This window comes from Dryobates pubescens, chromosome 1 (assembly GCF_014839835.1).
Source record: "Dryobates pubescens isolate bDryPub1 chromosome 1, bDryPub1.pri, whole genome shotgun sequence".
Classification (NCBI taxonomy): domain Eukaryota; kingdom Metazoa; phylum Chordata; class Aves; order Piciformes; family Picidae; genus Dryobates; species Dryobates pubescens.
The window spans coordinates 6,714,422-6,729,086 of NC_071612.1; the positions used below are offsets into that span (position 1 = coordinate 6,714,422).

At 55.9% G+C, this 14,665-nt stretch overlaps 1 protein-coding gene across 1 annotated transcript; it reads right to left on the bottom strand.

The window, feature by feature from the left end:
* Window positions 1-5,941: 5,941 nt before the first annotated feature.
* On the bottom strand, window positions 5,942-9,774 carry FEZF2 (FEZ family zinc finger 2). Its single transcript, XM_054160929.1, has 5 exons — window positions 9,545-9,774; window positions 8,303-9,165; window positions 8,076-8,210; window positions 7,843-7,975; window positions 5,942-7,385 (listed from the first exon to the last, which is right to left on the bottom strand). Exons 2-5 carry the CDS (start codon window positions 9,107-9,109, stop codon window positions 7,117-7,119), a joined length of 1,344 nt encoding a protein of 447 aa, XP_054016904.1. The 5' UTR covers window positions 9,110-9,165; window positions 9,545-9,774; the 3' UTR covers window positions 5,942-7,116.
* Between the last annotated feature and the right edge of the window lie 4,891 nt (window positions 9,775-14,665).

Genomic DNA, 14,665 nt, shown 5'->3' on the forward strand with positions numbered 1-14,665 from the left:
CACAAGAACTGTAAGCTAAATTACTTCAGATACGTGGTTACTAGCAAGGCATGGGTAGAGATGCTTAAACTCATGCAAAGGAAACAGGTGGGGAAAAAAAACCCACCCTGTTCTTTAGTACATCCTCTTGCTGTGTGAAGCTCTTTGTCTTTGCCATAAATAGGGTGATTAAAATTGGGAATTTGCTACTCCTTTTAATCACAGCTGATATAACTCTTGAAAATGCCCTAACTTGTATCTGCTCTATAGCTAACCTTCCAGATATTTTGCATACGTTTGGTTTTAGTGCAAACAGGTACAAGTACACTCTCTTTCCCTAAATTTTATCACTGGGGATGGTAATCTTAAAAATAAATGTGTGTTCTTTCTTCTTACTCTCTGTCACATCACCTACTAGAGAGCCCTAATAGGCAACAAAGTAGTGTGAGACGGTATTTACATCACACTTTTGAAACAGATTCGAGCAGAGCCAGCTGCTGTAAGATTATTTTACAAATATATTGCAGATTAATAAAAGGAAAATGTTGCCATCCTTTAGGTAAATTACAGTCTCCTTGACTAATTACATAGCTTGAAGCCGCAGTAAATGAGTACCTGCCTCACAGCGGTGGTGGGAAAGGTAGTTCGGGTTTCAGACTTGAATTTCTTTACCGGTTGATTTTGTACGTGTTCCCAGTGGCGTCACTGGTGGGGCTCTAGCTGTGGCTCAGCCACATCTCCTGCAGGATAATTCGCTGAGGGAACGGCAGCTCTGGCAGGCGCGACTTAACCGCGCTTCCCCGGCGGCTCTCCTCCGCTCCAGGGCTTTGCCGAGCCTGCCCGAGGCTTGGGCTGTTCCCGGCGGGGGGGAAAGCCTAAGCCAGGCAGCTCTAGGAAAGAGAGAAAGGAGGGCTGGGGGGAAAGCATTTTTCTGTTGTTTCTCAGTAGGAAGGAGAGCGCGGGGCAGGTCCGGGTGGGCGGACGGGCTCCGGGACGTGTCGGGGCGCTGGGGGTGCGCATCCTTGGGAGCGGTGGCTGAGGAAGGGACTGAAAGCATCATGTGTGTGTCCTCTCCCGCTTAAGGGCTCCGGGATTCCCAGGGAAGCTCTGGTCAGCTGGTTTGGTTCTGTGGAAATGTTGGTAATAATAACCGTAACGGTGGAAAATGTGTCCGTAAATCCACACGTCTCATCCCCCATCATCTGTGAACGGTGTTTAGAGTGAGCACTGCAGCGCTTTACACTGCTTCTCGGACTTTGCTTTTTATTAAGTTTACGGCTACAGTTGGCTTTTCCCTCTACAATCAGCTTCCTTTTGCTGGATTCATTCAGTGGTGCGATAATCCAATGTTGGTAATATCTCAATTCATTAACATAATGAATCAGAAGGAAGAGGCTGATTATAAATCAGAAAGCTTCTATTTATGTGAAATGTCTTGGCAACTGGCAGCAGCGAGGAAGACAGTAGCAGGAGTATCAGACAGTTAGTGGGACTTTAGGAACGCGATTGCAGATCTGGGGTGCTCCCTGGACGATTTCAGTGCCTGAGCCCTTCAAATGACGATCTTGGCTACTGCAGTGAGACAGCGGTGATTATTTGGGGATATATTATATGGCTAGGGGCCGGGGGATGCTCCGAAAGCTCAGTGAGCAGGCAGAAAAGGCGAAGCCGAGTCCGAGAAGCAGATCCGGCAGGTGCCCGGTCCCTGCTCCATCAGCTGGATATGCGCCTACCCTGGGCTAGACCGTTCTTAAAGCTCCTCATCAGCTTGCGTCTTCTGCAAACGCAGAAGACGACAAAGATGCAAATATTTGTAGGAAAAGTCAAATGTGGGGGGTTTTGACTTACAAACTCAGAACTTCAGGCGTAGACTACCCATTGCTGTGCTCCGTGTCTGACAGCATTTTGTTCCCATCCCCGATGGAGACAACAGGGGTTTCCGTGACTAAACATGATTTTACCGGATTTAAAGCAGATTTTTACAGATTTTTAAGAGCACCGGTGTTTTTCAGTACCAGCACTGGGAGGCTGTTAGTGCTCCCTCAGCTGAGGGGCGGGAGCGAGCCAGGTCGCCGCAGCTCTTAGTGCCCTGCTGCCCGGTGGCCCAGCCCGGGGCTTCTCGCAGGCTGAGCCGCACGGCCCGGCCGCAGCCTCAACACCAGACAGAGAAAGGAAGCCTGCCCCAAAACGAAGCGCTCTACACATACGCCCACACCACTCCACACCCTCTTTGTTTTAGGCTTTTTTTTTTTTTTTTTTCGGTAAGATGAGGGCATGTGCTGGGCTCACCTGCCTGCAGGTGGCAGGACCGGCCACACCAGGTCTATCCAGGACAGCGACAGGGCTGGTGACCCTGGAGCAAGTGGGGAGGGTATCAGCAAGGGGAGCGATAGGATGCAAATGTTTTGGGGCAAACCATGGTTTGGGGTCCACCCCCTGGAACCCTCGGGAGAAGAGCCTGGGATGAGCATGTCACTAAGCAGCCCCTTACCAGCGCTGCAGCCCCCTCCCAGCTCGGAGGGCGGGTGCCCGTCCCCGCCGCCGTGGCATGCCGCTCGCCCCCACTTACCCACACCCCCAGGGCCTACCTGCCCCATCGCTGTCCCGTTCGCACGCGACTGCTGCTGGGTCAAGCGCGGCCGGGGAGCCGGTAGCATCGTCGTGGCCGATGGCTGAAAGGCAATGCCGGCAGCGGGACCCGCCGTGTCGCCTTCCCCTCGACTGCGGGGACAGCTGCTTTCTGCGGAGCTCGGGGTGTCCGAGATCCAAATTTGAAGGGGTAGAGGGAGCTTGAGGAAAGAGGTGGAGAAGGAAAGAGGTGTTAGGGAGTGGGCATGGGCAACGCCGTCAGGCACTTGAGAAGGGCCAGAGGAGCTGGGAGGTGGAACAGGCGAGAGCCTGAGGGATTGCAATGCCCCCCCCATCCCAACCCTGGGCTCGCGAAACGCGACCGTGGAGGGACCCTCGTGGGTGACACGCGGGGGCGGGCTGGCACACTCGAGGCTCGTCGGGGTGGCTTAAAAGTAATGCAAATACTTCCGTAAAACGGGTCAAAGCGGGAGAAGGACTTCTGTCCCGCGGGCACCTGGGCATCCGCAGGGATCGGGCGGGTTGGGGTAAGCATGTGTCAATTCAGTCGTAGTGTTGACTTAAGCGAAAGTGCTAAGCCATTCCTAAACCCAAGTCAATACAGACTTAAGACAAAATTGTTATTAACGAGCTCTAATCTGATTTAAGAGCCTCCGGGCGACCCGCGTCTACACGACGGGGCAGCGGAAGGGGTCGGCGCAGGTGGGTGACTGCAGCCCCGGGGCTGGGGGAGAAGGCGGATTTCAGGGCGGCCCTGCCTCCTGCGGAGAGCTGGGCCACTGTGATTTGGGCTGGCCGGTGATCTACCTCTGCGGGATAACCTCTTAAACTGTACCCAGCTCGTCTGGCGTGGGGTGCTCTTTTCCGAGGGTCGGAGTGGGGTGAAACAGGGCTGTGCAAACGCCTCCGGGATGGGGGTGGCTGCAGCGAGGCTGCTGGGCCCCCTCGGCCGTGCCCTGCCCGGGGGTGGTGCTGAGGTTCGGCCGCTCCACCCGCTTGGGACAGGGACATGCCAGCGAGGGTTTTTTTCCCCGTCCCAATGGGGCAGTTGCGCGCTCCACTCCACCCCCCAGTGGGGGCCTTTCTTTTCTTCCCCACCAGCTTTGAGCAGCCCTGTTTCAGATTGGCCTTTTTATGTTTGATATAAAGAATAGTTGTTGGCCAATTCCATCTTTTCATCGCTGCTCTCCAGGCCCGGGTCCAAGCGGCTTGTCAGATGCTCATTAACTCCCCCTTTGGCTCTTTCCAGTGTGTCTCCTAAGCTCATTGTGCCAAGAACTAGCGCTTCTTTCTCTTTACACGGCTCCCTTTCTCTGCTCCATCAGGGAGACAAATTACTTTCCAAAAGGGATCGCCAGGGATGGTTTAATGAGAATTTCTCTAGGGCTGGCCGTGGAAATCAATGTAGTTAACATTCGGTGCACTTAATTGGACTTTTCTCTTCTGCCTCCTTCAAAAAAACTCTGAAGCTATCCTGTTAATCTCTCATTTGTAATCAATTGTGTTGACTAAACAAAAGTCTAGGTCGTCCTTTCTTCCTGTCCCAGACAATCCTTTGTTGCCTCTAAATGCCTCATTCTTGAGTGCTCCTGGTCGTGTAGATGGGTCCGATTGTTGACAGTTCATTATTGCGCTTTTGTCCATTTAATCTCCCTCGCTGTGTTTTGCATGTGCATGCCTTAATGAGCTCCGTTGGCAATTAACATGTTTCTAGCAGCAAACTGGTTGCTCAGACGTTTGGAGAGCGGAGTGCAGGGAAAAGGGCAACGCAGCTGCCTTTAAGGTTGTTCGCTTCCCGGTGCCCGGCGCGCTGCCGGAGCCCGGCGGGACGCACCTGGGTACCGCTTGCTCCGGGAACCGCCGAGCCGGGCCGGGCGGGCCGAGAGGGGAAGCCCGGCGATGCTGGCACGTCTCTCTCTGCGCGGAGGCACCTCTAACCCCCCCGAGGCACCGGCACCGCTCAATCTGTTGTGTGCACGGCTGCGGCGCCGGGAGAGTTGTTTGGTTTCTTTATTTCTTTTTCTTTTTCTTTTTTCTTTTTTTTTGGTGTGTGTGTGTGCGGGTTTTGTGTTATTATTGAGGCTTGCTGGCAAGAGTGCCGAAGTGTGAGCAGTCGTGGACAGCAGAAACATCTTGTGAGGGAGAAGATAATTGGTGTCTCTGGCGTGTGTGTCTGACAGACCCGCCCCTCCCCCGCGATCTGCGGCTTGTGTGTGCCGGGATCCGGGTGAAATCCCCTGGGGGGGTGGGCTGGGGCTGGCCGGTGGCGAGAGCGATGCGGTGGCCCTTTCCCAGTGCGTCCAAGGTCCGGGGAAAGCCGGAGGGACACACGGCCCCGGCTGGGCTGCCCGCTGTTCCCCAGGAGGGGCGAGGGGACCAAACCCACCCCACGGCGGCCGTTGCGGCCCTTCGGGGTGCCCTGAGGATGCCCTCAGCTGTGACGAGGATGCCGCTCCCCCCTCTCACAGACGGTTCAGTAAACAACGTCGCTTTTTATAAAAATGAGAAAGGAACGCGCTTCCCTAGTTCCCTTCCCAGGAGCAGGTTTCACACTGCTCTCGCCCGTCAGGAGGGCTGGGTAAGCAGCCTGCGCACTGTCTGCGGGGCCCGCAGCCGTGCCTGGCTCCCGCTTTCAGCTCCCGGCTGGCAGCCCAGACCTCTTCCCAGCGCCCGAGGTGCGGAGGAAGTGCCGCTTCCCCCGGACCTGGCAGCGGGACCTGCTCCGCGGGCTGCGCAGGCCCCCCCGCCGCTCCTAGCTCCCCTCCTCCGGGACCTTGTCCTGCCGTAGCTTCCCCTCGCAGTGTCCTCACGGAGATGGGGGGGGAGGTCCCATCGCGCTGCCCCCGGCCCGTGGGCTCTCCCGCCCCGTCTGTCGCGGCGGCGAGGGAGCCGGGCTCTACTGGCTGTGTGCAGCCGCGACCCGCCTGCGAGGAATCCAGCTATGGCCCCTACGCCTGGGGAACGGTCCTTCCCCCCCGTCAAGGCTTCCCAGAGCGGTGACTTAGGGTAACGGGGGTTGGGTTTTGGTTTGGTTGTTTATATTATTATTATTATTATTATTATTATTATTATTATTATTATTATTATTATTATTATTATTATTATTATTATTACTACTACTACTACTACTACTACTATTATTACTATTATTATTATTTCCTTTTGACCTGAAACTCTCTTCAAATCTTTTAACAAATTCTGGCACGATCCTTTACCGCTGTCAGGATCACTGGGCATCCTTTCCCGCTCCTCACCCGGCCCAAACCGCCAGAATGTTACTTCTAGCACTTGAAAATACAAACCCCGAGAAATTCTTAATCCGCAGAGGGTGGACGGGGCTCGCCTGGTCCCCGGCCCCATCCTGCTCCTCGGGGACGCAGAGCATCGCAGCTCGATAATGAATCCAGAAAGCCGGAGCGAGAGGTCGGCTCCCGGTCCTGCACTCGGCGGCGAGCTGTGCTCGTCCTCGCCTCCCACCATTTAACCACTCAATTAAGCGGAGAAAGGTGAATTGCCCGTTACGCCGTCCCCAGGCATTTAGGTGCCTCTCTCGTTCCCCTCTTCATTGGCAAGCCCGGCCCGAGCAGCACGCACACGCACGGCCAGCTCCATCTCCTCTCTCCGATAGAATAATATTGTTCCTAACGACGTGGCCGGAATAGACACTTGCATATTAAAAGTGAGGGAGGGGAGGTGAGGAGAAGGGAATATTTAGTGTAATCCAACTGCTTGATTATCCATATTCTGATCAAAAAGAGTTTCTGAGGCCTGCTGGGAGTGATTAAATTAATGTAATGCGGTTTGAAGGGTCTGTGTTTTCTCTCTTAATTTGGGTCATTACTCGCAAAGCAAGCGTGAGATCATTTCATCTGCATGCAGGAAAAGATAGTCATTCAGGAGCGACTTAACCACGCCGTAATGAACCGACCCTGGAGAGCGACGCTGGGAAACTCCGAGCCGCCCTTTGCGCTGCCGGCCGGGGTCCCGCACCGCCACTGCCCCTCTCCCGAAGCGCAGTAGCCCTCTGAAGCCGCCCGGTTCCCTCCCGCTCTCGCTGTTTCCGCCGGAGCCCACGGCAGGCTCCAGAGCGGCAGGGCCCGGTTCCCTGCCGCCGGCCCCTGCTCCCGGAGCTCCTGCAAACCACGTTTACACGGGGGATTAACGCCGTTCAGCTCGGTCCCCGCTCGGACTAGGGCCGAGCGGGGAAATGAGACACCTGCGAAGGGCTGGTTTATTGTCCCATGATAGATATATATAGATATATATAGATATATTCCTCACTTATTCGAGTGTACATTTAAAATGAAGATTTACAGACACGTGTAAAGAGCGCTGTCCTGGCGGGGGGCGGCCCGCCCGGCCCCTCCTGGCCCGCTCCGGCGGCGAACTCGCCGTTAAATAAGATTCCTCTTATATACAACTGCGGCTCGGGATCGCTTGCTACCGGCGGTTGAGCTCGCAAGGGAAAAGACAGAGAAACGAAGGCTGGTTTGGATAAATAGTGCTGGCCTGGTGGAGCAGGTCCGAGTGGGGCGGTGCGGCAGACCCTTAGCTCTGCCCGCTGCGCCCAGGGTCCCGCGGCGGCGGCGGTGGCGGAGCAGCGCTGGAGACGCTGTCGTGCAACTTTCGGACGTGCTTCTTTAAATCAAAGTTTCTGCAAAATCCTTTCCCGCAAGTGACGCACGTAAAGGGCTTCTTGTCGTTGTGGGTGTGCATGTGGAAAGTCAAGTTATAGATCTGGTGGAAGGCTTTGTTGCAAATGGTGCATTTGTACTGCTTCTCTCCACTGTGGGTCAGCTTGTGGTTCTTGTAGTTGCCTGCGAGAGAGGAAAAAGGCGGAAAAGGGGGTTATCCGAGGGTGCCCGGGTCGCACAGAGCACAGGTAAGGCAAGGCAGGACAGGGTGGTGGGCGTTAGGAAGGGTCTCCCCCCGCACCCTCGTCCGACTTGTCAAACTCGGTCCGCGTCACGGCGGAGCAGCGCCCAACTGGCACGGCACAAATGAGAGGCAGGGTCAGCCCGGTGACCCGCGTCAAATGGAGGGCTCTGGATTAGGACCAAGGCCCGGCACCTCTCATTTAAAAAGCATTTAGGGAGAACCGTCAGCAGTGCCCGGCGATGCGGCCCGGCTTAGAGGGAAAGTAATTGGGAGCGGCGGCGGCTTTGCCCGCGCCCGTCTCTTCCCCTATCCGGGCAGGGCTCGTACCGTTTAATCCCCGCTAATGATGGGTAAGGGCCCCACTGGGGCCCCCTGGTCCGGCCCGTCTCGGCTCACCTTTCTGGTGGAAGCCCTTGCCGCAGAACTCGCAGACGAAGGGCTTGTAGCCGGCGTGGATGCGGATGTGGGTGTTGAGCGTGGAGCTCCTGTTGAACGCCTTCCCGCACTGGTTGCACTTGTGGGGTTTCTCCTGTACCGGGGGGCGAGAGGCCCGTCAAAGGGAGGCTGCGAGGAGAGGAGGGGGGGGGGGAAGCCCGCCACCTCCCGTACCCCGGCTGCCCCCCACCTACCTGGGTGTGGATGATTTTGTGCCGGCATAGGGTGCTGGCCTGGCGGAAGCCCTTCCCGCAGACCTTGCACACGAACGGCCTGGCCCCCGTGTGCACCGGCATGTGGCGGGTGAGGTTGTAGTGCGCGTTGAATACCTGCGGGGAAGCGCCGGGAAGGCGAGGTCAGGCACGGCAGGGCCCCTGGCCTCCCACCCCCACTCACGCCCCTTTGCCGGCACCTCCCTTACCTTGCCGCAGACTTCGCAGGTGAAGTTTTTGGGCTTGCCCTCCGCCGCCCCGCCGCCGCCGCCCCCCAGCTTGGCGTGGCCCTTAGGGGGGCCGCCGCGCTCCGCCACCGCCGCCTCCTTCATCACCTGATCCAGGTGTCCCGGCAGCCGCTCTTTATGGGCGAAGGGCGGCGGCGGCGGCAGCTTTTCGGCCGCCAGCCCCGCCAGCTTGGCGTTTTCCAGCAGGAAAAGCTTCTGATGGGCCGACAGCCCCCCCGGTGGCGGGGCACCCAGCAGGCCGGCAGGGAAGAGCTGTCCGTGCAGGATGTCAGCCGGGTGGTAAGCGGCGTCCAGGTAGTTGAAGTAGTAGAGGGAGCGAGGGGCTGCCGGTACGGCCCCGGCTTGGTGGATGACCTGTGGCTTGATGAGGCGGCCGCTGGGCTGACCCAGGGCGAGCTCTGCCTTACAGCAGACGCCGCAGTTGGCTTTGCAGAGCCCCGCACCGCCCCGCAGGCTGCTCTTCCACAGCTCCGAGTAGTTGAGGAGAGTCTTGGAGGGCACCTCGTAGCCCAGCGGCGGGATAGGGATCACGCAGGGCAGGGGTGAGCACAGGCTCAGAGGTTTCTTGCCTGGCTCCGGCTCCTGCCCGGACTCCGGCCCCGGCCCGCCGTGCCTCTGCTCGAAGGCTGGTTTGGGCTCCGATGTCTTGGCCATGATCCTCTCGATGGAGAAGGCCAGGGTCTTGGAGGGGTTAGCGGCGGCGGCCCTGCCATCGTGGCGGGGGCAGGAGGAAGGCATGACCGTCTCCAGCGACCCCGAGCTCGCCATGTCGCTCCTCCGTGCGGGAACTTGGTGTGAGCAGCGACTTGCTCCCGCTCTCGGCTCTGCATTCCAGAAAAGCCAGGAGACAAATCAATTTAATAAGCACCTTGTTCTCCCCCCACACCCCCTTGTCGTCTCCCCCCCCCCCCCCCCAGCACCCCCTCCCTATTTACATTCAAATGAACATATCCAAGAACAATGGCACGTAGGGTACCAGATTACTGCTCATTAAGCGTAACACGCTAAAGTAACATGCAAGCTAGACCTTGTTAGTATTAAAAAGAAGAAGGAAAAAAAAAAAAAAAAAGAAAGAAAAAGAAAAGCCTTCCCCAGCTCAATGCCACCCAGCCCAGCTCCACCGATGGCCGCGGTACGGTAAATGCGGGGGCAGGGGCGGGGGGCACGGCGAGGGGTGGCGGAGCTCGCCTTGGGACCACTTACCTTTGCCCAGAGCCGGCGAGACTCATCCAAGCAGCGCAGTGTGGCTACAGTCACATTTTGATAGCAAACATCTTCCTGAGCGTCAGATCACGGTCTCGTACATTTAAAGCTGACATCACATGAAGTCACTTCGAGCAGAATGACATGGGGATGCCACCATGGATCTTCCCCTAGCCGAGGCGCCGGGCTGGAGTGTGGTGGGTTGGGGCAGAGAGGAAGAGGAGCCTCCCCCCCCCCCCCCCCCTCCACGCACAATTTCCTTCCAGTTTAAGAGCACAAATCGCTCGTGTGCGAGCTGGGTTTTTTCCTCTCTCTCTCCCTTCTTAAAAAGCAACTTGCAAAGCAGAGGAATCGTTTTGCATGTGGCAAATTAGAAGGCAAGTGCGATTCACAAGTTGGGTGGAAAAGAGTGCTCCAGTTCTTGCTGGGGTTAGAAGAGCCATTCCGAGTGAGCGTGAGGATTTTTTTTTTCTTCTTCTCCTTTTTTTTTTTTTTTCCCTTTTCAAGAAGAGGAGAATGATTTTTTTTTTTTTTTTCCTAAAGCAACTACCACGCAACCATGCTCGAGTTATTTTGGCAACCCATCTGCAATCAGCTCCGTTGCAACCGAGCTGGAAGATAATTAATAAATTGTCACTTATCTGCGAGCCTCCCCAGCATGTATAAATTAATAGCCAACCCATTAATTAGGACAGTGTATTAATGTTAATTAAACTAAGTTTAATTCCACCCCTCTCCCCTCTCAGGCTAGCTGGTGATTAGCCTTAAATAAACGCTGAGGGTGTCGAGTCCAGGGCCGGGGTTTCGCTGGTTTAAGAAAAAATAATAATAGAAAAGGACCCGTGAGCTGCGAACAGGAGTTCTGCAAATTGTCACCCCCAGAAGATGCCCGCGTCCCAGGGGGCCAGGCGGGCGGCTCCCCCTTTCTCTTTTAGCCCTGGTCGTGACACCCCCACCTCCAGCCACCCCCTCCCCCCCTCAAGCACCCTACATCCCCCCCCCCCAAAAAAAAAAAAAAAAAAAAAAAGAAAAGGACCAGAACTAGGCGACGCTACATTATAGCGCCTGGATGCCGGGGGTTCTTCCCTTGCTCTCTCCAATTAAAACGACTTGATGCGGGAGGGGAGGATTTGCAGAAACCTCAGAAGCGAGGAGGCGGTAATTGAGGGAGCCCCGTGTCCACCTGTTTTGGGGGGCCCGGCTGCAGCGGCAGCACCTCCCCTGGCCCCGATTAGCCGCCCCGTCCCTCTCGCGGGCTATTCAGCCGAACCAATTTTCCCCCGGCGATTCAGGGCCCTCAATTCTCTTTCACTTGTAGCCACTATAGCGCTGCGTGGAACCTGTTTTTGTGTGTTTCTAAAATAAAGGGGAGGATTATCCGGGGGAGGTGGAGGAGGGGGGGGGGGGGCGGAGGGGTGGGGAGCGAAAGGGTTTAGATTGAGCCTGGTCAGAGGTAAAGCAAGCAATGAAAAGGCCCGTATATATATATTTTTTTTTTCCTTTTTGTCCTCCTCCCTAGCACGCCTAAGAAAGTTTAGAGGAATTCGGGGGTTTTGTGCGGCGCTGACAAAGCCGCGCCTCCTCTCCCCGCCGGGGCAGCTCACTGCCGGCTGTTTGCAGACAGGCTCTTTCACCTGCGAACCACAACACGCTCCAGAAACAAACTTTGAAAGCGGCGACCGCCGCGGGCTACTGGCTGGTGGAGGGGAGAGTTTGCCCCGAGGCTGCCTGGACCGCGCTCGGGGCAGTGGGACACCCCGCCTCCGGCAGGGGGACACACAGGGGGTCCCTCTGCCTGGAGCTCCAGGTGTTGGCATCTCCCCAGCCCTGTTCTCTCCGTCCTCACCCCGCCTGTGTCGGATGGGTCAGCGTGCAAGGGAGAGAGGAAAGCATCCCGCTTTTGGAGGGAAAGAGTGGGACGGGACTGCGGAAAGCCACATGAAGCGGCACAAGATGTGTCCGGTAGTTAGGCTGCGCGAAAACTCGTCCGAGCCCTGGGTAGCCGAGTCGAGCCGAGCCGGGCAGCGAGCAGTGGGCAGGCGGCGGCGGCGGCGGGGCTCCGCTCGTTCCCGGGGCTTGCCGGCTTTAGCAAAGTATTTAATTAGCCTCCACAAACTTCTTTTTCCTCGCCTGCAGATTATACTGAGTGGAGGGTTGGGAACTATTTTACACCTTGCCACTCACATGTTAATTAATCTCTATCTAACCCTAATTGCAGTTTATTCAAGCACCGCTCAACAGCTCACCCACACAATAAACACTGGGGCTGCTTTTATCCATATTACTCCCCGCTCACACGTTGAGTAATTAACTCCAGTACAAACTAATAGTGCAAACAAATATTTTCTGTAAACGAGATGATTTCGGGCAGGATAAAAGAGGGCTGCGGAGCCGGGGCCGAGAGCTTGCTGCCAGCTTCCCCGCGCCGCCCTTTTCCCATGCCGGGATGTTTTCTGGGCCGGATCTCTTCTTGATTGCCTCCCAAACCGAGGGGACGGTTCTCGGCCCGAGGATCCCATTCTCACCGCCCTGCTCGGGGGTTCAGGTCCCGCAGGCCTCGGGGCACCCGGGGGCGAGTAGCGGCTGCAGGGACCCTTTGCACCACCCCCCGCGGAGCCCCAGGTCGGGCAGCGGCTTCCGGTCCGGGCTGTGCCGCTGCCTCCTGGCCGGTGAAGAACCGGGATACAGCTCGCCCTGTGTTTCCGTGCTTTGGGATCCCACCTAGGACCCAGGCATCGGAGCTCAGTATTTTAATTGAAATCACAGGTTTAGGCACAGCTGGAGGCTGTCTCTATCGATTCGACTTCTGCTGTTCGGCAAGCATATCACAAGTGACTGACTTTGAGACAGCTGCCCCGGCCACGCCGCCCGGCCCTCCGCCGTGCCTTCGCCGTCAGCGCTGAACGAGGCTGGCGGGATTTTAGAGGGTTAGAGGTGGCCCAGCCCGGCTTTTGGAGGCAGGAGCGGCTCCACGTCGGGCGGGTTGCAGGATCCCGGCTCGGCGGTGCTTTCTGCCTCTCCCATAGGGTTTTAATACTTCACCCCCGACGACTGGAGGGGAGAAATGCTTTGCGGATTTTCCCCTAGAAGGGTTACATCGCAAAGCCTCTCGTGGCGCAGACGCGATCGCTCTTACAGTTATTTTTACGCCGTTCCCTCCCCAGAAAAACGACTGCGGTGCTCGCCTGGCTGGGACGGCCCTGGCTCCTGCACGAAACTCTCCAGGCTCACCCTGGGTCTCGTCTGATGCCTGTTCTCATCACTTTGTCCTATACGCGCTCGGCCTCTCCAGCCCCAAACGCTCCCCGGCCGATGACATCGAAAATCGGCGGACGTTTCCCTTTCACCCCCACATAACCAGACCCACTCTACGAGGGGCTCCATGGGAGCCCGTCCCGGCCGGCCGGGGAGCACTGGGTCCCGCAGGCCCGGCCAGGCTCCCCACATCTGTCGGGCCGCCCCTGCCTGGGTACCCAACACTGAGCATTTATGGTCCACTGGATGATAACTTAGGATCCTCCTGGTTATTTAACTTGGCAGCTGCTTAAACTCCACAGTGGAAGCTGCCGCAAGTTATTAGCATTATGCTTCAATCTCTCTGAAATGGTGCCTTTGATTTCTTTACTGCTTTGCTTTTTACATGTATTTTTGTAAATGCTTGTTATTGACTTACTTTTTTGGTAGCAGAAGATTGTGGATAACCAGGTGAGGCACTAGCCCAGCCAATTAGGATGACTTTGTGAGCCGGGGGAGGTAGCTTCCGATGTAGTTTTTGTAGTTTTGTGGCTGGTGCAAGATGCAGTGGCAGGGTCCAAGGTCCAGGGTCAGTCTGCGAAGGGAGTTGGGCTGCAGTGCTGTCACACAAGCACACTGGGCTTGGGTCTGGCTTGGTGTAAAACAGTGATTACATCCTCTGAGTCTTCCCCAGGGATGACCCCATCTTGTTTGCCTGGAGTTTGTTTTGCAGTGGTCGGAGACAGAAACGTTTTTAGAGAAATTAGCCAGCAATGAATTAGGAAATCAGGATTGCAAGGTTTGGAGTGTTAGCCCTTTGAAACCATGGTACCTCGTGTAATAGAAGTACCAGCAGTGCAGCCCCCACAGGCAGTTGGTCTCATCCTGCAGGACTCTTAGGGACCCATGGAGAGTACCATGACTACACATGGGGCAGGGGCAGTGCATGGCAAGGCCACCTTGACTGGAGCAGAGGTGCCGAGTCTCTCCAGAGTACTCTTTCACCCCAATCACTGAGTTACACATACATACATTACTGTGTAGGTGAAAGCAGTGAATTTTAATTCATTTTATGTTTTGGGCTTTTAAAATTATTTTGTTTTGGCATAGTGAAACACTATGGAGAGGGAGGGTTTGGAGCACTGTGTGGCTCCCAGAACGAATGTGGTTAGTGGGATTTGTGAAGCACACAGTCCCAGAATCACTCCCTGGCTGTGCTGACCGACTTCGTTAGTGGTGGCAGATGATCAACATTTTTAACCTGAGTCTAATTTTAAGGGATGGTATAGGACCTGCTCTTAAAGCTGTTTGAAATCTAGCCTCACTGTAGAGCAACTGCAGGGCACTGTGGTAGGAGCTGCACGGAGTGCCTCAATGGCAATCAAACTGGCTTATGTAAGTCTAAAAATGGCAACTCCTTACTTGCCACATCTCTTTCTGTCTATGCGGAGAGTCCTGCAGAGCTGCCAAACAGAAGCAATTGAATGAACTCTTTTCTCGGCTCATTCCTCCTTCCGCAGCTTGGAGAAAGTGAGCCAGAGCCTATTCTAGTTTGCCTGTCAACAGGAATGGTAACTAACGGCTTGATCCCAGCCAGGCTTTGTGCCCCAAAAACACTGCCTGCCTGTGAGGAGTGGAGAGAGACATCATGGGTGAAGTCTAGCTCCTGATGTGAGACTGGTCTGGCCCAGGAGGCAATCGAGGCTTTGGTGGAGTCCATATCATGTCTGAAGTCAACTGGTCCAGTAAGGCAAACAAGAAACTGTTGAAGGGGTGAGCTGCTGTTCTCCATCCTTACTGTTGGAAACAGTAATACTTTACATTGCAGCACTGGAGCAGTGCTGTATTAAATTTCTGAATGCTGAAGCTGAGCGATGTCCCTTCCTA